This window comes from Taurulus bubalis (assembly GCF_910589615.1).
Source record: "Taurulus bubalis genome assembly, chromosome: 9".
Lineage (NCBI taxonomy): Eukaryota > Metazoa > Chordata > Actinopteri > Perciformes > Cottidae > Taurulus > Taurulus bubalis.
In genome coordinates this window covers 25003815-25023248 of record NC_136597.1, presented here as the reverse complement: position 1 = coordinate 25023248, position 19434 = coordinate 25003815, and the positions used below count along the sequence as shown (strand labels likewise).

At 43.3% G+C, this 19434-nt stretch overlaps 1 protein-coding gene across 1 annotated transcript in view; it reads right to left on the bottom strand.

The window, feature by feature from the left end:
- Positions 1 to 1227: 1227 nt before the first annotated feature.
- Positions 1228 to 19434, bottom strand: part of lrrk2 (leucine-rich repeat kinase 2) — a gene marked incomplete at its 5' end in the record, with an annotated part of 37894 nt that continues 19687 nt past the window's right edge. Inside the window, 28 exons of the mRNA XM_079224292.1 lie at positions 1228 to 1965; positions 2072 to 2140; positions 3112 to 3308; positions 3566 to 3718; positions 3825 to 4015; positions 4107 to 4179; positions 5023 to 5216; positions 5377 to 5580; positions 5717 to 5817; positions 6186 to 6356; positions 7119 to 7279; positions 7911 to 8101; positions 8208 to 8320; positions 9105 to 9251; positions 9338 to 9529; positions 10485 to 10631; positions 10727 to 10881; positions 10985 to 11175; positions 11905 to 11993; positions 12129 to 12330; positions 12418 to 12636; positions 13496 to 13623; positions 14186 to 14409; positions 14513 to 14694; positions 15671 to 15857; positions 15936 to 16029; positions 16859 to 17007; positions 18825 to 19075. Of these exons, the coding sequence (XP_079080418.1) occupies positions 1841 to 1965; positions 2072 to 2140; positions 3112 to 3308; positions 3566 to 3718; positions 3825 to 4015; positions 4107 to 4179; positions 5023 to 5216; positions 5377 to 5580; positions 5717 to 5817; positions 6186 to 6356; positions 7119 to 7279; positions 7911 to 8101; positions 8208 to 8320; positions 9105 to 9251; positions 9338 to 9529; positions 10485 to 10631; positions 10727 to 10881; positions 10985 to 11175; positions 11905 to 11993; positions 12129 to 12330; positions 12418 to 12636; positions 13496 to 13623; positions 14186 to 14409; positions 14513 to 14694; positions 15671 to 15857; positions 15936 to 16029; positions 16859 to 17007; positions 18825 to 19075 (4500 nt within the window). The 3' untranslated portion in view covers positions 1228 to 1840. The remainder of the gene's footprint in view (positions 1966 to 2071; positions 2141 to 3111; positions 3309 to 3565; positions 3719 to 3824; positions 4016 to 4106; positions 4180 to 5022; positions 5217 to 5376; positions 5581 to 5716; positions 5818 to 6185; positions 6357 to 7118; positions 7280 to 7910; positions 8102 to 8207; positions 8321 to 9104; positions 9252 to 9337; positions 9530 to 10484; positions 10632 to 10726; positions 10882 to 10984; positions 11176 to 11904; positions 11994 to 12128; positions 12331 to 12417; positions 12637 to 13495; positions 13624 to 14185; positions 14410 to 14512; positions 14695 to 15670; positions 15858 to 15935; positions 16030 to 16858; positions 17008 to 18824; positions 19076 to 19434) is intronic.

Below are 19434 nucleotides of genomic sequence, written 5' to 3'. Positions count from 1 at the left end.
TGTAACATACGATTGTGTACATTATGACCCCACCCCCGCGCTTTAACTGCTGGCCAACGAGTCATGTGATCAGTAGCAGTTCAGCCGCTCCGGACGGCCATTTTTTTTCTCGGTGAAAGTTCAGGTCCGACTAGTTCAAACAGCGAGAGGATGGCCCTTTGAAAACCACTCCCATGATTGTTTGAGTCAAAAAGTGTGCCTAAAGTCATTTATATTTGTTTATAGAATACATGACGGACGTTGTATATTTAAGGTATTCTGTAAATATAATATAAATATTATAAATATATTTATCTTGATAGTTTGGATAACACCCATGTTTTTTCAAGGTTCAGAAGTACTTCAAACCCTTAACTCTCGTGTCTTTGTTTTTTACTAATGTGCTGTCAGTGTTTGTGAGGACCGAGTCCTCCTTGTACATAGTTTTTTTTTTTCTCCATGAAATGGCTTCAAATGCAATGTCTTTTTTTTCCCCACGTCAAAAATTAAAGATCAAATATGGTCCGTACCCTGAAAGTAATGTGATTATTTTTGTCCGTCCTTTGCCTCCCGACACATACGCATCCTCCGAAAATAACAAAAATATCTTAATGTAAACAACACAAGTGATGCAATGCCACACAAAATACAAATAAAGAACAGAGAAAAAACTATAAAATCCGTACATCAAACAAAAGATTTAATTCATGTATTTTTGTACTTCTCTTGTGTTCATTTACATTAACAGCCATCACAGTACAGAGCATAGTATTTACTGACAGGCAACATGACAAAACTTTGTACAACGCCACTTGAGACGTGTTCTGAACGAGCTCGCAGGTAAACACACAGCTGTGAGAATAAATAATCAAATGTACACTTTTCGAGGCTTTTTTTCCCCGTTGGCTTTCTCTCCATTTTTTTTTTTTTGCTGATAACGTAAATCAGACCATCTGACTCCCTTTTAGAAGAAAAAAACGACGTCTCTCTTCACACATTACAAAGATTGTCTTGTCAAACACAGCAAATCATTTCTATAAGTGTGCATCTTCAAAAACAGATCCTCCTCCTCCTCCTCCTCCTCCTCCTCCTCCTCCTCCTCCTCCTCCTCCTCCTCCTCCTCCTCCTCCTCCTCCTCCTCCTCCTCCTCCTCCTCCTCCTCCTCCTCCTCCTCCTCCTCCTCCTCCTCCTCCTCCTCCTCCTCCTCCTCCTCCTCCTCCTCCTCCTCCTCCTCCTCCTGGCTGTCACCGCAAATGTGCACCGCTGAGTCTTCAATCCACCGGAGAGTTGATCCCTTTTCCACGAACACGCTGCAAAAAATAGTGAAGTAGTTGGTACTACTACTACTACTACTACTACTACTACTACTACTACTACTACTACTACTACTACTACTGGTGGTGGTGGTGGTGGTGGTTAGGGTTGGACAATATGATTTAAAATCATTACAATGATAATATTACAACATATATAGACTGCATTGAGGCAAATTAAATACATGCCAATAACATTAAAGTTCCTGCGAGGTACTTTCATTTTGTGTTGATTTTGGCGCCCCCTGTGGACAACAGTGGGAGTGTTTCCGAGCACCATTGTCCCTTTAGAAAACCTCTTTTTAATGCAGCAGGTGTCTGTCTGACGCAATACTGATAATGAGACTGTACACTCATGCAACTATGTAGAAACAGACAATCTTCTTGCTGATGGTCTCGTTTACTAAAGTAGGTCATGCAGAGGCGTCAGAGTTCAATGGAGACAGTTTCATAATGAGCTCAAAGTTCCTCACAGTAACTTTCAGTACGATTAAAAACAGACGGCAAAGGGAATAAAACACACACACATGCAAACGTGTGTGTGTGGCTCAGTCGTGTTGGAGCTGCTCTCTCATTTTGGCCGCTATCTGCTCTCTTTTCTCGCAGTGTCTGGTCAGGTCCTTGACCTCCATCGGCAGCGTGCCGTTCCACACCATCAGCACCGACTCCTTGTCTGAGAGCAGAGGGGAAGAAAAAAAAAATGAAAAAATGAACTCACCCTTTCAGACCCAACGCAGAGAAACACAACCGTTCTCAAACAACGAGCCAGCGGGACTCACCGAACGGATTCCCGTCTTGTTGGAGTCTCCGGCCCAGAACCAGCACCACGTTCTTCAAGTTTAGTGTTTCTAGAGATGAGAGAAGACACCGGGGCTTGAGAGAAAGTTTGTTCACATGCAGCATGGAAACATAAAGAACGAGGTGGAGGGGAGACATATTTAATTCAATATGCAGGCAGCATGCAGGGTTGTGTCACACATTTCTTCACACGACAGCCGGGCGGAGCGTGACAAAAGAAAAAGCCAGCTGTATTTTTATTTATTTTACTTTAACGTCCTTCCTTTTTGGTTTTTATTTATTCTCCTCCTCACAAAGTGTTTCCACTGTGGCCTTATGCACTGCTTTAATTCACTCTTGAATAAAAGACTTCTTCAGAAATCCAGTAGAAAGTCAAAGTTACTTTTTAAGCTTTGGATCAAAATGCTAATTAAATGGTAAATTCCCCCGAAATCTGAAGTTATCTCGAGGCCTCTGAGATTATCACTATCTCACGTAAAACATTAACACTTATGCTAACTGGTATAAATCAGTGTCCTAGTTAGCAAAAGCCCTCTATACAAACATATACAACAGGACTCCTGACCCAAAGATTAATATACATATTAAGGCAACATGGTGCTCCCAAATTCAATAGAAGTATTTAGTAACGCGTCCTCACACAGACAGCAGGCTGGCGTCCCATGAAAACAAAATCAAACACACGAATACATAAATTATTAAAAGGAGACATATCGCGCTCATTCCCAGGTCCATACTTGTGTTTTGGGTTTCTACAAGAACATGTTGACATGATTTCATGTTCTAAAAATAAAAAATATTCTTTCTTTTTCCTCATACAGTCTGTTTGAATGCAGCTGTTTTCAACCACAGGTTAAAAAAAAAGCTCAGTTTTTAGCTGTAGAAGTAGAAACAGGAGTCGACATTCCCGCTCAAAGTTCTGAGCGGCGGCCATTTTTATCACGACTCGTAGCGATTTTTTCTTTTTGGCGGCAACGAGCTTCCACGAGAGACCTCTAAACAAACAAGATGGAGCACCCACCTACGCTGCAGGCGGCCATGCAGCGGACGGAGTCGCAGCAGGGCCCGATGACCTGCTGCGCCTGGTGCTTGTAAAGATCCAGCAGCAGCAGGTGGCCCCCCCTGGTGCCGACCCAGAGAGCTGCAGCGCTCTGCACCAGCAGGGCCTTCACTCGGGCCCAGGAGGGCGTCGCCTCGGCCTCGCTGCTCTTCCTGCCTCTGCGGCCGGAGTCGTGTCTGCAGGGAAAGACGGCTGCAGTCACACGATGAAATAAAAAAAGTATGATATTCTCATTCTCTACTGTCTCTATTTAGCCACAGCGGCTATTTCTGTAACGTTAACCACGCTCATCTTTTGTTGATTCAGTCCGTTTCTGCTTCCTCTGTGCTGTGACGACACGCAGGTCAAGAAACACTTAAAAACCTCAAAGATAAAGGTTAAAATACATAATAACTACATATACGCCTGTGTGTACCTGATGATCTGAGCACAGTCGATGCAGTCCACCATCCTCTCGCCCCTCTTGTCCCAGACCTCCACGCTCGTTGTCCCGGCTTTGCTCAGGTAAACATATTTGTCCACGACCAGTCGCGACACACACGCTTCGCCTCCCGCCGACCGCTGAAGCCTGAATGACAAAAAGACGTGACGACTCAAACACAACCTCTGATTCTTCGTCTTTGATACTTCTCCTCAAACAGAATTGGCAGATTCCCGATGGAAAGGGGTCTCACTGCAGGGCGAGGTTGGGTCGGGTGTCGATGCTCTTGCAGACGTCGTACTCGGCGGTGAAGGAGAGGATCTGGGCGCCGCAGCCGGCCCACACGGACCGGCCGTCCAGCGGGTGAGACGACTGGCACAGGCACACGACCGGCGTGTTGACGTTTCCCACCGTGAGGGTTTTGACCGGCGGCCCGTTCTCCTGCTGCAGGGAGGCCAGGCAGAGGAGAGTCAGTGAGGCACGGGGAGGGAACGGGCTGGGACTCGAACGCACAAGATCTTTCCGTAATATTTACCTTGAGGACAGAGTCCTCGTAAACGGTGAGAACTCCGTCGGCTGTCCCGACCAGCAGGTAATTCTTTCTTTGGCTGGAAAGACATCGAAAGGCACAATTTCAAAAAGATTTTAAAAAGGTTTGTCGATTCAGAATAATTATATATATTATTATATGATATATATATTTAATTGCATTTTTCTTTTATATATAAAAATACAAATAAATATATATATATATATACACACATATATATAAATAAATACAAACAATTAGATATAAATAAATGTATATATATATATATAAATATATATATATATATATATATATATATATATAAATATATATATATATATATATATATATAAATATATATATATATATATATATATATATATATATATATATATATATATATATATATATATATATATATATATATATATATATATATATATATATATATATATATATATATATATACACACACATATATATAAATAAATACAAACAATTAGATATAAATAAATGTAAATATATATATATATAATAATAAAATACAAATAATTAGATATAAATACATATAATTAAATAAACATACATACATACATACATACATATATATATATATATATATATTTATTTGTATGTATATATATATATACATACATACATACAAATAAATATAAAAAAATATATATATATAATAATAATAATAATAATAATAATAAGATATAAATACATACAGTCTATAAAATAAATCAGTCTCTGATGTTTAAAACCAAATTAGTGCAAAAAAAAAAATCAACAATTTGTGATACTGATGTCTGGATTATGACCTCGGTCAGATGACATCTCTCAAACTATTTGCTGGATCATAATTTTCTCTGGAAGCCTCGTCAGGCCAAATCTCTCACAAATAACATCGTAGTCTTACGTGCGAGGAGGATGCACGTGGAAGTACAGCGAGGTGACGGCGTCCGCGACGCTCTGCAGGCGGTGCCGAATCGACGCGTCCCGTGCGCTGAAGGCCACCAAGGAGCCGGACTGGGTGCCTGCCACCAGCCAATCACACGCCTCGCCCGGGATTTGGACGATCACGAGACACAAGACGGGACTGGAGTCTATTTCCTGCAGGAGCGAGAGAGACAGGGAGTCTGAGATGGGTCTGATTTTCGAGGAATGGCGAGAATGCAGCAAGGTAGTAAAAAATAATAATAATAATAGACGTATAAAATATCAACAATATAACAATAAACAAAAATTAAAAAATGCGCGTGTGAGTGGGTACCTGCGTGGTGACGCTGCTGTCGTCCAGGTCCACCGCCGTGACGGAGCCGAGCCTCTGGGTGCTGCTGCCTCCTCCCAGCCAGGCCCGGTGGCTGTTCGGGGGCCCGTCGGCGCTCACCGCCAGGCACTCGGCGTTGAACACCCGGGGAACCGGCAGCTCCCTCATCAGGCACAACATCTCCCCGGAGTTCAGCCGGTCGAACACCTGCACACGTCACAGACGACAAACGCCCGTTGGCTGCGTGTTAAAAGGGCTCCGACGTCTAATTAAAGCCAATAATGGGTTGTTTGCCCCATGCCACCACTAGGGGGCGCCGCTGCCACAGGGTTCAGGTCCTCACCTGAGCAGAGGTGGGTCGACCCTGAGGGCTCTCCCTCAAACAGTCCTTCATCAGCGCCTGGAAGCCCGGCCACGGCGAGCAGCCGTAGTGTTTCACTGGGTCTGAGTTCAGGGAACGTTTGTTTATGCAGCGCATCAAAAGTGTATAAATACATATAAATACAATTCAAAAACAGAGGAATACCTGTCCTCTCTCTATCAAAACCTGTGCCATCGATAACGTGCTCTGTATGTTGTATGCGTCTATATTTGTAGGATTGTTTTATTATTATTATTTTTCTTCATCTCATTATGGAATCCCTAAACCCTTCAGGGTTTCTCACCTCTCCGGCACAATATAGGGTTTTCTGTATGTTATAGCTTTTAGAATTATATATTATTCAGTATTTAGTTGAATGCAAACCATCCGCAATTTTCGCCATCAAACTGCTGGGGTAAAAGAGTTGATGATGAAACTCCGTGCTCGTTACCTGGCAGCTTCCCCTGCACCGCGGCCTCGTCGAACTCGCTGGGGAACTTCATGCCGTCGGAGATTCTCTCGCCGCAGGTCAGGAGGTCGTAGAGCAGCAGGCCGAAGGAGAACACGTCGGCCTGCTGGTTGTAGGTCACGTTGCCTCGGGCGACCTCCGGGGCTCTGAAACCTGCCGGAGAGAGAGAGAGACAGAGAGAGAGAGAAAGAGAGAGAGAGGAACCCTCAGGTGAGGCGTTCACTTCCCACGGTGTGATGTCATCAACGAGGACGTTTAACCTTATAAACCCGACGGCCTTTTTTCTCTTCTCCCGAAAATGAGAATTGTGTTTTTACAAAACAAAAACTCTCCTCATCCACAGTTCTGATTTAGTTCATTTAAATTGCTAAAATACCGTGACCTTTGTGAGAAGAGGCGTGTGGTTTGACTTTGTTTTTAAAAGATCGTTACATTTTAATAATTCCGTAAGCTCCATAACATGCCTAGGCGATTATAACGTTTCACTAAAACATTCATAAGTCCCCCTTACGAGTCCGTGGGAGTCTAATAAATAAATTCAGATCATTTTCTGACCAGTGTAAGTGACTCCAAATTGCGAAGCAAGACCAGAAGATTTTTTGGGGCGTTCTCAGCTCAAAGTAAGTAATTTTTCAATTTCTGAACCTAAAAACACGTTTTTTTGGACTGAATATGCTTCCTAACATGTCAACGCTTGTGTTTACTGTGATTATTATTGCAGATGTAGATGCTTTAGGTCGTAATCTTTCTAAAGATGTGCAGTATCACTCTATGGGTTGATGGGAAAGCACCGAACAATAACATTTAAAAAAAACTCAGGGAGCAATCGAGGAGACATTTTTGGTCAGACTCTTGACTTTTGATCACATTTCTGCTGAAAATAAGTTTGAATTGGTTAGAGATGGAGGAACTGACCCGGCGTGCCCTCGGAGCTCCTCACTCCCATGCTGCAGCAGTACTGGGCGATGCCGTAGTCGGTGATCTTGGCGATGATCTCGGAGTCGGTCTTCAGGTTGAACAGCAGCACGTTGTGGGGCTTCAGGTCCCGGTAGATGATCATCGCCGAGTGAAGGTACCTGAAGGCACCGCACGTAGTTTCACTAAGTCTGATCTGTAATGCTTTATAAACATACTTATAATGTATTAATAATCAGATTATAACACTTTATAATTAAAGTCATCAGCCCTCACACATATTTATAATGCTTCATAACAATACCCATGACACATTTTAGCATTTTATAATCACTTATAAGGGTCAAATATCATAATAACTCAGAACTGCTGATCACCTGCTGACACTTTTTGGAAGAACCATACAAATACTATAATTCCCATAGTAATACATTATAATCTGTTCATAATGTGTCATAAACACAGTTATAATACATTATAATGTTATTATAAGTTACTCTAAGTGGTCATTGTGAGCATTGTGAAATAGATTTTTTTACTTAAAGCAAACAATAGAGTAACTCATAATCACATTATAGAAACATAATGAATTACAACAATGTGAATCATAACACATTATGATCCTTGCAAAACATTAAAAAGCATTATAAAAAGCTTTTTAATGCGTTATGATGACTCTCATGAAGCGTCAAGAATATTTACGAGCGTTTACAGCAGATTGTAACGCATTATAAGTGCGTTTAGATTGACTTATAATGCATTATAAACGTTATGCATTGACGTATTCACTACCTGAGTCCGTCGGCCACCTGCAGGGCGATTCGGTGCTGCAGCTTCCTGTTGAGGCCGCCGTGCTCGCGCTCGAACAGGAAGTCCAGCGAGCCCCGCAGAGCCAGCTCCATCAGCAGGACCTGAGGAGACGAGCCGGCCGCCAGCAGCCCGACCAGGCTGGGGTGACGCAGGCGAGCCAACACCACCAGCTCCTGCAGGCCACCGGGGGGCGACAAAGAGGTGAGAGGCAGTGATACAGCAGCCACAGGGACCTTTTCTGTTTCTTTGTTTTAGCTTCTTTGAAATGCTCGGTGGTACCTGTCTGAGGAGTCTGTAGATGTAAAGGTCAGACGCGTGCTTGTTGAAGATCTTCACGGCCACTTCTTCGTTTTTGTAGACGCTCCGATAGACCGTCCCAAAACCCCCGTCCCCTGTGGAAGAGGAAAATAACGTATTTAAAGCGTTTCATTTAACATTCCTTTTAAAAATCAATGACTGAAAGATTGTTATTTAGAACTGTAAATCATAAGCAAATACATTAAATGACAGAACCAAAACTGCTGTATGTGGATGTATTGAACACCATAAGTAATATACAAGTGAAATCTATGGTTTGGTACATGTTCTGCTTCACTCTATCAAAGTCAACCTTTGCAGAGAGAATGTTCACATATTGAGCTATGATTTGGGTTAGAGAATGTTCACATATTGTGTTATGATTTGGGTTAGAGAATGTTCACATATTGAGCTATGATTTGGGTTAGAGAATGTTCACATATTGTGTTATGATTTGGGTTAGAGTTGGACCTTACAGCTGCATCATTTCAAAGAAATAATCATCCTGAAAGTGATTTTTTTCCAGGCGAACCTGAAACCTTTTCATCTTTTTCTGTGTGTCATCTTCATTTATTTACACATATTTACACATCTGAACAAAATCTCACATGTGTACCTTTTATTATAACACCAAAATCATTCAAATAGCCCTAGTGGTTGCAGAGATACACCCTTTTTAGTTTGGGTATGCAATTTTAGAGCAGAGGCCTAAAATAGGTTTTATAAAGGTTAATTAACCCTCGTGTTGTCTTGGGGGTCAAAATGACCCGTGTACGAGTGTATATGTATGTGTGTTGATGGGTCATTTTGACCCCAAGACAACACGAGGGTTAAGGCATTGAGGTAAAACAAATGTTTTAATAATATGTATATTTGTACCCAGTCGGTTCTCCTTCGACATGTCGATGTGCAGCTCTTTGCTGTCCAGTATCGTTGCTGCAGGCTGGTCACTCAGCACCAGGTCCGGGGCGATCTGAGAGATGGGAAGTGTGCAGCGCGGGTCCTCCGGGTTCACCAGCAGAAAATCTATCGTGAAATCATCGACAGATTTTAGATAATCGCACTGCAGGAGTTCATTTATTTTTGGGGTCATTTTTGTGCGATGTACGTACCGTTGTCGAAACAGGTGAAGAGGTCCTCCAGCAGGATCTTGCTCCACTCCTGCCCGTCCTGGAAGCTGTACAGAGCCCACTTCTTCAGCAGAGCCTCGCCACTGCCGTGCACGTCGGTGTTCAGCAGGCCCGGGAACCACTCCTCCAGCAGGGAGTCGATGTGATCCACCACCTGACCCAGAAGCACCCGGCCTGGGGGGGCGGGGCCAAGCACAACGGTGAACTCCTCCCACATCCCGCTCTCAAAGACATCCAGCCGGTAAGACAGGATTTTTAAATTTTTTTAAATTTAAATTTAAATTTTTAAACCCTAGAACACTAACGTCGGGTAAGTGATTGTGGTTACGTTGAAGGTAGACGTGTCTTATTGGAAGTGGGCGTGTCTTATTGAAGTTAGGCATGTCCTATTGAAGGCGAGCTGAAGGTAGGCGTGTCTTATTGAAGGTAGGCGTGTCTTATTGAAGGTAGGCGTGTCTTATTGAAGGTGGGCGTGTCTTATTGAAGGTGGGCTGAAGGTAGACGTGTCTTATTGAAGGTGGACGTGTCTTATTGGCGGTAGGCGTGTCTTATTGAAGGTGGGCTGAAGGTAGGCGTGTCTTATTGAAGGTAGGCGTGTCTTATTGAAAGTGGGCGTGTCTTATTGGAGGTGAGCTGAAGGAAGGCGTGTCTTATTGAAGGTGGGCTGAAGGTAGGCGTGTCTTATTGAAGGTAGGCGTGTCTTATTGAAGGTGGGCTGAAGGTAGACGTGTCTTATTGAAGGTGGACGTGTCTTATTGGCGGTAGGCGTGTCTTATTGGCGGTAGGCGTGTCTTATTGAAGGTGGGCTGAAGGTAGGCGTGTCTTATTGAAGGTAGGCGTGTCTTATTGAAGGTGGGCGTGTCTTATTGGAGGTGAGCTGAAGGAAGGCGTGTCTTATTGAAGGTGGGCTGAAGGTAGGCGTGTCTTATTGAAGGTAGGCGTGTCTTATTGTAGGTGGGCTGAAGGTAGTCGTGTCTTATTGAAGGTGGGCGTGTCTTATTGAAGGTGGCTTGTCTTATTGAAGGTGGGCGTGTGATATTTTATCATTACATTATATCAGGTGAAATATACCCAACGTTAGTGATATCATGACTATTTTTAACGTTGGTCTTCTAGGGTACAACCTCACCTTTGCGAGAGGAGGGCACGGTTATCCTGACGAAGCTAGAGGGGTTCCCCTCCCCCGAGGAAGCCTCCACCAGGCAGTAGGCCTCCGGGGACCAGCTCAGGTACACGCCCCTCCTCCAGTAGATCCGGTTGGGTCGCACCACTTTTCCTGGTTAACACACAGCGAGAAAAATAATTTTTTGTGTGCATTTGCATCTTCAGAGCAGCGGCCGCTGGTGAAAGAACCCTCCGTGTTCAGTTTACCTCGTCCACAAAGCAGGTAAGACGAGACCTCCAGCAGGCGGCTGATCTGGCGAGACCAGTAGTCCATGGGGAAGTACGGCATCTCGTACAGGCGCACGATCACCTCGGAGTTCTCGCAGTGAGGCAGCTCGATCACCGGTCTGTGTTTGGACAAACTGGAAAAAGAAAGAGACGAGAGGTTTCTCTACGATGGCTCAATCCCATAAAATACCTCCTGCATTTGAAGCTGCTCATTTAAAAATGTAAATAAAAACATACCTGCTGGGCACCAGCAGCTGGTCCTCGCCGAAGGGCAGAGCGATCTGAAACTTCTCCAGCAGTTTGAAGAACTGCGTCAGGTGGCTCTTGGGGAAACATTTGGTCTCAAACAGAAACTTTTCCACCACTGAGCGCTGAACAATTCCTTTCGGGGGCTCCCAGAAGCCGCCACCGCTCTTAAACGTCAGTTTCTACACAAAAGAAAAAGAACAGCAGCTGCATTTGTGCACCCGACAGAGACACGAGTGTCAAAAGACAGGCTTTTATGTGGCAAGCTCCGGTTCTGAAAAGAGAAGCCAATGTGGAAGTGTCATGAGATTGCATTCTTTTAAATGGCCATTAGGGTGCGACTCTATATGAGACTTCTCTCTTGATTTATTCCCTCAGTAAACATTGTAAACATGAGTTTATGTCTCAATTTCTAGTTTCAAGTCTTCTTCAATACAGAATGATGTTCATTTAGTAAATTATGGTCATTTAGAGTCAAATAGACCAGTGATTTTCAATCACTGTGCCGTGGGAAAATGTCCAATTTCACTTAATCGGTCCTAAAAAATATCATTTAGTTGCAGCAAATAATTTCTTGAGCGTCTGAGCCTGCAATATAGTGGCTGGCCTAGTAATTAAATACTCTTCCATGCCAGTAGGTGGCGCAATAATGACCTACCACACATGCTGTATTATGCTACAATGTGACATGTTGCAATTTTTTTGGTTGTTGATGTTCTGCGGGATTTTTTTATTCTAGAAAATGTGCCGCGGCTCAAAAAAGGTTGAAATACACTGAAATAGACCTTAAAGCAGGGGATGCTTTAGGGGTTACTGTGATTATTATTTTTACGCAACGTAAAAACCAACAACAATCTCTTTTTGACACACTAGGCGTGTGCGATTGTCTCCGTGTGCACGGATGTCGCTACCTGGGAGATGATGTTGCACAGCCACTGGGGGTCGATGAAGTAGAGCTCTTGGAGCTGAAGAGCAGGATCATCAAAGTGCAGTAAAACCCCTTCAGAGACAGAGGAGAGGAAACAGTCAGACAGATTATTGACTTGAGGTTTTCGTCTTGAAGCGCTGATGCTAAGATGAAGGAGAGATGTTGAATTGGGACTCATTTTAAAAAGGTAAATCAAGGCTGAATCACCGGCTTCGCTGAGGAAGTGCACGGCGTGAGGAAGCTCCGCCTCCTCCAGCTGCAGCTGACTCTCCTGGATGAGCTGCAGCAGCTCCCGGTGCTTCAGGACGGGGAACTCCGGGGCGGCCCTGGCCCTCTCCTGCAGAACCCGGCGCTCCAGCTCCACGTAGCTGTCCGGGACCAGCTGGCCCATCACGGGCTGGCCCTGGATCTGTGGAGGCAAAGTGGGGAGGAGGGTGAGGAGGACAGAGCAGAGCCAGATAAAAAAAAAGGACAAGTTTGGATGGTACTTTTTAACCTTGAAGCTGGCGACTTCCCTGGCGATGGCCTTGCGCAACTTGGCCATGGCGTCCGAGTCCTCGCAGACCGAGACCATGTGGTAGTCCCTGATGGCGGGGAAGCCCTGGTGGTTCAGCAGCTCCTCCCGGATCTTGGTCAGGCAGCTCTGGAGCTGCAGCTCGTCGCTCACGTCCGTGTGGGTTCCCACCAGGATGACCGGGGACAGCGGGGCCACGGCCTGGAGGAAAGAGGATTTTAGAACTACTTTTTATTTGAAAACAAGGAAATTAAGTCTGCCAATAATGTAAAGCTGGTTTCTACAATAATGAGGGGGGCATTATTCTAAGAAAAAAACTGGGAATGTCCAAGATTAAAATGGTAAATTGAAGAGAATTCCCTACGATGCTTGTGATAAAATGGTGATTCTGTGATAAAGTTTCAAGTATTTCCTTATCGCCAAATGTGATTACAAGCTATAATTTGATCAGGTCCACTGCAGACCTAATGAGGTGGATCACTGAGTTTATCTTCCTCATGAATTTGGGGAAAAACGAATGATTTAAAAAAGCCACATCGCAATAAAAAAAAAAATCTCATAAACTTGTGATTTGTTTCTTGTAAATGTGCCACTTTAATTTCAGAGAATATCCAAGTTGTTTCTCCGAATATCACCCCAAATCCGTCTTTATATATATATATTTTTACCCAAATATGCCGTTGAAGTTTCCATCATGAGATGCTTTTATTATATTTCAGATTTTTTTTGTTTTTACATTTTAAATCATTCACCAATTTCAGACGACATGACTTTGTCAGATGGTTTGTCTTTAGTGTAATATATGTTTATAGATAGTAGACAGGCTTTATAACGGTTAATAAAGCCAAAACACATACTAAGTGACTTAAAACTACAACAACAACAAGAGAATATATTTTTCTCCCATCAAATATTTTATCCTCGACAACATTTAAGATCATCTTCTCCTCTAAAAACCTGATACCGATGAAGTCTTACGTCTCTTCTTTCTGGCGTTCGGTAAATTGCTCGGCAGGATGAATGAATGAGTTTGGGAGGTGAACCCGTCTCAGTGACTCACTTTGATGTTGAAGAGCCAGGGCTTCAGGGCGTCCACCTGACCGGCTCCTTTGCTGAGGTTATACACCACGAGGTAGAGCGCTCTGGAGGTCAGGAAGTGAGGGTGAGAGCCGCTGAACTCCTCCCCTCCTGTGTGGTGAAGACGCAGGAAATGAAGCCGAGTCAGCTGACTGGGACAGACCCACAAACATCTCTCTCTCTATACAAGATATAGAGATAATAAGACCTCTATACCTCTCTGGCGCTCATAGACACTACCACTTTTGTCCACAGGGGCCGCCAGAATCAACACAGAGTGAAAGTTCATGGTAGAAACTTTTTTTAAATGAGGTTAACGTTGGAAACTATGAAATTATGAACATTTTCATTGATGTTTTTTCCCACCAGAAGGTTTTTCCTGGACCCGTAAACAACAGATTCATAAAGTGTCATGCAAATCCATTTATCGCTGATCCTTTTTCACTGCAAACCTGCTGTGCATCTACATCTAAATTAGCTTTTTTATTTTCTTACATGGTCTAAAACTGATTACTTGGATCTGAAACAAATATTTCAGATCAGATAACTCTGGGATTTGGACTCAATCTACTCTGCAGCTCCAACCTGTTTCAAGACTTTCTGAACCAATATATCTAGAAGACACGTGCTCTTCTAGATATATTGGTTCTTCTCACTTCACAAGTTGACTAACCTGAGAAGTCCCAGACGTTCAGCACCATTCTCTTCTTGTCCCGCTCCCTGATGGTCCAGTCCCGGACGTCGATGCCGACGGCGGCCATCTTGGGGTTCATCTGGGAGCGCTTCAGCTTCATCAGCTGCTGGATCAGCGTGGTCTTCCCGCTGCCGGCGTTGCCCACCACGATGAGCTTCATGCGGTAGTACGGCACCGCCTTCTTCAGCCGCTGCTGCAGGAACCTGGGAGGAAATCATTCAATCAACGAGCTTCACTCGTGAACCGTAAACACGGGGTTTGAAATGTTCAAAAGAGCGTTCGATCTCAGGTCGCCGAGCCGCTGACCTGACGATGTCCTTGGTCTTGCTGCCGATGAGCTTGAGGTCCAGCTGCAGTCGGAGGCCGTCCAGCGGGAGATCCCACAGCCGGCCCAGCTTCCCCATCTCGTCGGGGAAGGAACGCACGTCGGCGTTTCGACTCACGTCCAGCGAGGTGAGGCCTTCCAACAGGCCGATCTGCTGGGGGATCTGACCACAGACGACACCACCGTCACCGATTTACAAATGGTTTATTTAATAAGGGCGAAAAACGCCTATCCAGGTATACCCAAAGTAAATTGCAAGCTGTACTTGAACTATTTGGAGTAAATGCATGGTCTTGGTCTCTTTTGAAAGGTAACAATCTGAAGTATTTCCCCTCAATAGTCAGAATCACTTTAAGTGCTGCTGACACTGAGTTATATGAGTTTGAACACACTAAAGTATAAGGTTTTTATTTCCGCCTGAACATTTCTTTGTAAATAGATGCCTGTAGATGACTATAAATGGGACTTATGGACTGGAAAACACAATGGGACCATAGCCTGAAGCCTTTTCTAGTCCAAGTAAAAAGCAGATAACAATATCACAGAAAATGAATATTTTACACATGTTTTTCTAATGAAATGTCGAGGCGTTTTTCCATTTTGAGACTGTAAATATTCATGATATATAGACTATATACCTAAAAAAGCTTCTCGTCTTGCAAACTTATAGAGGTACTATTCATATTTACTACCAGTATTGCTGACACAGAGAAACACACAGAAATTACAATAAAAAGGTAAAAGATAAATACAAATAAGGCACAAAATATAGTAATAGTATTGCACAAAAAATGTGATGACAGTATTGCACAGTCAAAACTGAAATAAGATTAAATATACAAGGATTATAAAATGTTGACGCTTTTACAATGCATGCACAACAGTCAAACACAGCTAAAAAACATTAAAAGACATGCAGGTAGATGAATGGTCGACCGGCAAAGTCGAGACAGACAGACAGCAGACAACAGACAAGGAGCAGTTATGTTCAACCAATCAACCATTTATGTAGTTGTGCCTTAAAATAACTGTATGTCCACTAATACTGCACCTTCACAGCCTTCATGAGTGCGATCCTGATTAGTTATGCCGTTACTCAGAACCGTTTGATCGCAGCTCAAGACGAGACACTTCTTTACCTGACTGAGCTTGTTGTCACTCAGGTGGAGTTTCTCCAGTCGGGTCCACTTGAAGATCGGCCCGCTCAGGTCCAGAACTCCGATGGCGTTCTGGCTGAACATCATCTCTCGGAGGTTGCTGGACTCCCAGAGTCCCGGGCCGGGCAGAGCGGCGATGCGGTTGGTTCTCATGTCCACCGAGCGCAAGCTGCACACAAGGAGGTGTGAGGAGAAAGAGCTCGTACTGCAAGGAGAGGGACGCATGAAACGCAACGACCCGACTTACTTTGGGAGATGAAGGATGGCCTCGGGGACTTCGGTGAAGCTGTTGTTGGCTAGCTTCAGCGTTGTGATCTTGGTCGGGAGGTGAGACAGGGAACCTGGAGGAGACAGGAAAGATGTTTCTGAGTCTTGATAATATAAATCATAATATTCTGTGGATGTTCTTCATTTCATTATTCTTATGACAACTATAACTCATGACAGTTCAGGTTGTGCGAGGTCAGTTCAACAAATAGTGTCTGAGAAACGTCGAGCGTAAAAAACGTGTATTAAAGAGCCGAACTTCCGGCTGGTCGGGGTGTTTTTTGGACGCTCAACCTGCGTGTTGAAGATCAAGATTGCATCGCTTATTACTTTGTTTGTGATCAAGGAAAATAAATTCAGAGAACGAGAGAAGTTGTTTGGCTAAGTTCTTCCAGAGGCTACACCAGGCATCCAATAATTAATACGCGCTAACAAAAGGAAAGTCACAAAATATGAATGTGGAACAGCTGAAATTCAACGCAGCATAACTCAAAATTGCATGGATTCATTCCTCGAATATATCCATTGCACAATCTCCAATATTTATATCTGATGAAAGCTCTTTTTCCCCCCAGAATGTTTAAATATCATCCCGACTGACCAGATGGGGGCGAGTTTAAGTTTATTTTTGTGTTGATTTCTTGTGGATAAAAACGGTCGTGCACCAGAAATGTAAGATTACGAATAATCTCGCTGATGGTCACTTATGTACATCATATGGAAACTTCAGTATTCAGTAGAGACCGTTTCATAATCAGTGAAAAGTTCAATTTAATGAATAAATATTCTCTAAACCTGTTCATCCGCCTGCTCTGTCCACACACCAGAGTGCATTACATACTACATGGAAGACACACATAAACTTCTTTTTTTTTTTATATCAAATAAATGTATGGCGCTCACAAATTTTGTTCACGGAGGCGCTGAAGGTTTCCAGCTTGGGGCAGCCGGTCAGGAAGTCTGCAGAGACGTTCTGCACGCTGTTGTTGCTCACGTCCAGCAGCTTGACCTCCGGCAGACACAGAGGCCCGCAGAGCTCCGTTAACATGTTCCTGAAACCACAAGGAAGAGGCAGGGGCAGCTGTCTTCAGTGTCTAGCAAATTAAGTAATAATGTTGTGTCTTTTTCGGCTTTAACATGAAGAATACAACAGGATTACAAGTTATTCAGTACATTAGAATGATAAATAATTTGATTTTAATCCTAAACTTAAGACTTTGGTGTTGAGTTCGGACATTTACAATTTTGAGGGATTTCTTTAGTTGGTGAAATGAAGCCTTTTTTTTTTAAATTGTTTCAGCCATTTTCTCATGAACTACTGCACTAACTTGACGACAAACACCCTGCACGTGTATCCCATGACCAACATAACAACAACAAAACATTCACCACACACATGAAGAGGGTGGAGTTTACAGCAGATAACAATCTAATTATATTTATGTGCCGTTCCGATCAGAAGCCACAATTTAAAAACCCTGAAACAGAGTAGAAGACGTTATATAATCAATACACAACCACTGGAGACGGCTTGCAGTACGATGATTAAATCAAATTTCACAACCTCCTAATTTGTCCGTTTTTAATTCTTTGTGAACGTTGTTGTCATAAGAACAAACACATGAAGTGCTTTCACTTCATAACGGGACGGTCCACGTTTCGTCCACGGCTCCAGGACGGGAACATTTTGGGTTTAAGCCAAATGAGTGTTGTTGTTGTTACTTAGAGCCAACATGTTGTGAACAAAAGGTCCTCACAGTGAGCAACTGGTTGGCAGGATATTGCTTGTTGAGGAATGAATGACCCTCTTTGTGTGGATTTATTTTATTTGTTTAGGATATTTAAAGATGTTTTCACATTTCATTTCCTGAATATATTTAAAGTGGAGATGAAAGGAAAAATGCCTTTTTAACCCCCGGAGGTCATATTACCTCAACCTAATAAACAATATATCCAACAGAGATCAATCTCTTTGTATTTTTATATCTAAATATTCCTCTAAAATGAAATATGAAGCGTGCTGAGGAAAGCTGGTTTCGACCAAACTTAACCAATCACATCGTGACATCTACCTGTCAATCCATCTGCAGCTTTTAGCACCGAGTGAGGCGAGCTTTCTCAGAATCTCGCCCACAATCTAAGCCCGCCCACTTTTGAGCGGTCCAATCAGGAAGCAAAGGATGTGATATAAATCCCTCCTAATATTACTCGCAGCACAGAAGCTAAATACGCTAAAACATCCGTTTGATTGGCACTTCAACCCTTTGAAAACTGTGGAGCCAATATTGGCTCTAGACCTTTTTCCCTGTTTGAGTCGTCGTAGGAACCCAAAATGAATTCCAATACTTGTGCTTATTGTAAGTATTTGTTCAGCAAAGCCTTGGGAAAAAAATGTATATCTGCAAAAAAAAGATATTTTGATCATAACTATAAACATCCAGCATGAGTGTATCAAAAAGGACTCCTCAAGAGTTCCAGAGTTTTTAAAACAGTAATGTTCGATGCCGACAACATCCCACATACGGTACTAATAAGACACCTTTTTGAAAATATTAGGACCTAAGGAATCGGTATCTGCAACCAAAATCACAATAAAACAAAGCATTGGCATGCTAGGAAGGAGTTTCAGTCAAAAAACTGTGTCGTTCGGTTCAAAAATGGAAAAATTACTTATTTTATGGCAAAACATTGGCCGATTTGGGCATGCTGGGTACCGGAATGCTCACCAGCTTCCGCACTTCCTGTATGATGGTGAATTAAAAGTTCACTGCTCTTTGAAAGGGTGTTCCTGCATTATTATGCAACTATATTATCCTTTTATCGGCGACATAAAATGGCTTTAAAATGCCAACATCCTGGTTGAGCTCACCCTTCCATGGACAGCTCCTCCAGCTGAGCCACGGCGCGGCCCAGCTGGTGAGGGAACGCCGTGATTCTGTTGAACGACAGGTTGAGCTGCCGCAGCGACGGGCAGGCGATGGCGGGGTCAAAGGTCAGCAGGGGTCCCACGCAGTTGCGGGAGACGTTGAGCGTGCTCAGCGACAGCAGCGACAGCAGCTCCACCGGCAGCGACCGCAGCCGGTTGCCCTGCAGGTCCAGTCGAGTCAGACTCCTCAAACTCTGCAAGAAGAAGGAGAAGAAGAAGAAGAAGAAGAAAGAAGGAAGAAGAAGAAGGAAGAAGAAAGAAGAAGAAGGAAGAAGAAAGAAGAAGAAAGAAGGAAGAAAGAAGGAAGAAGAAGAGGAAGAAAGAAGAAGAAGGAAGAAGAAAGAAGGAAGAAGAAAGAAGAAGGAAGAAGGAAGAAGAGGAAGAAAGAAGAAGGAAGGAAGAAGAAGAAGAAGAAGAAGAAGAAGAAGAAGAAAAAGAAGAAGAAGAAGAAGAAGAAGAAGAAGGAAGAAGAAAGAAGAAGAAGGAAGAAGAAAGAAGAAGAAGGAAGAAGAAAGAAGAAGAAGAAGAAGAAAAAGAAGAAGAAGGAAGAAGA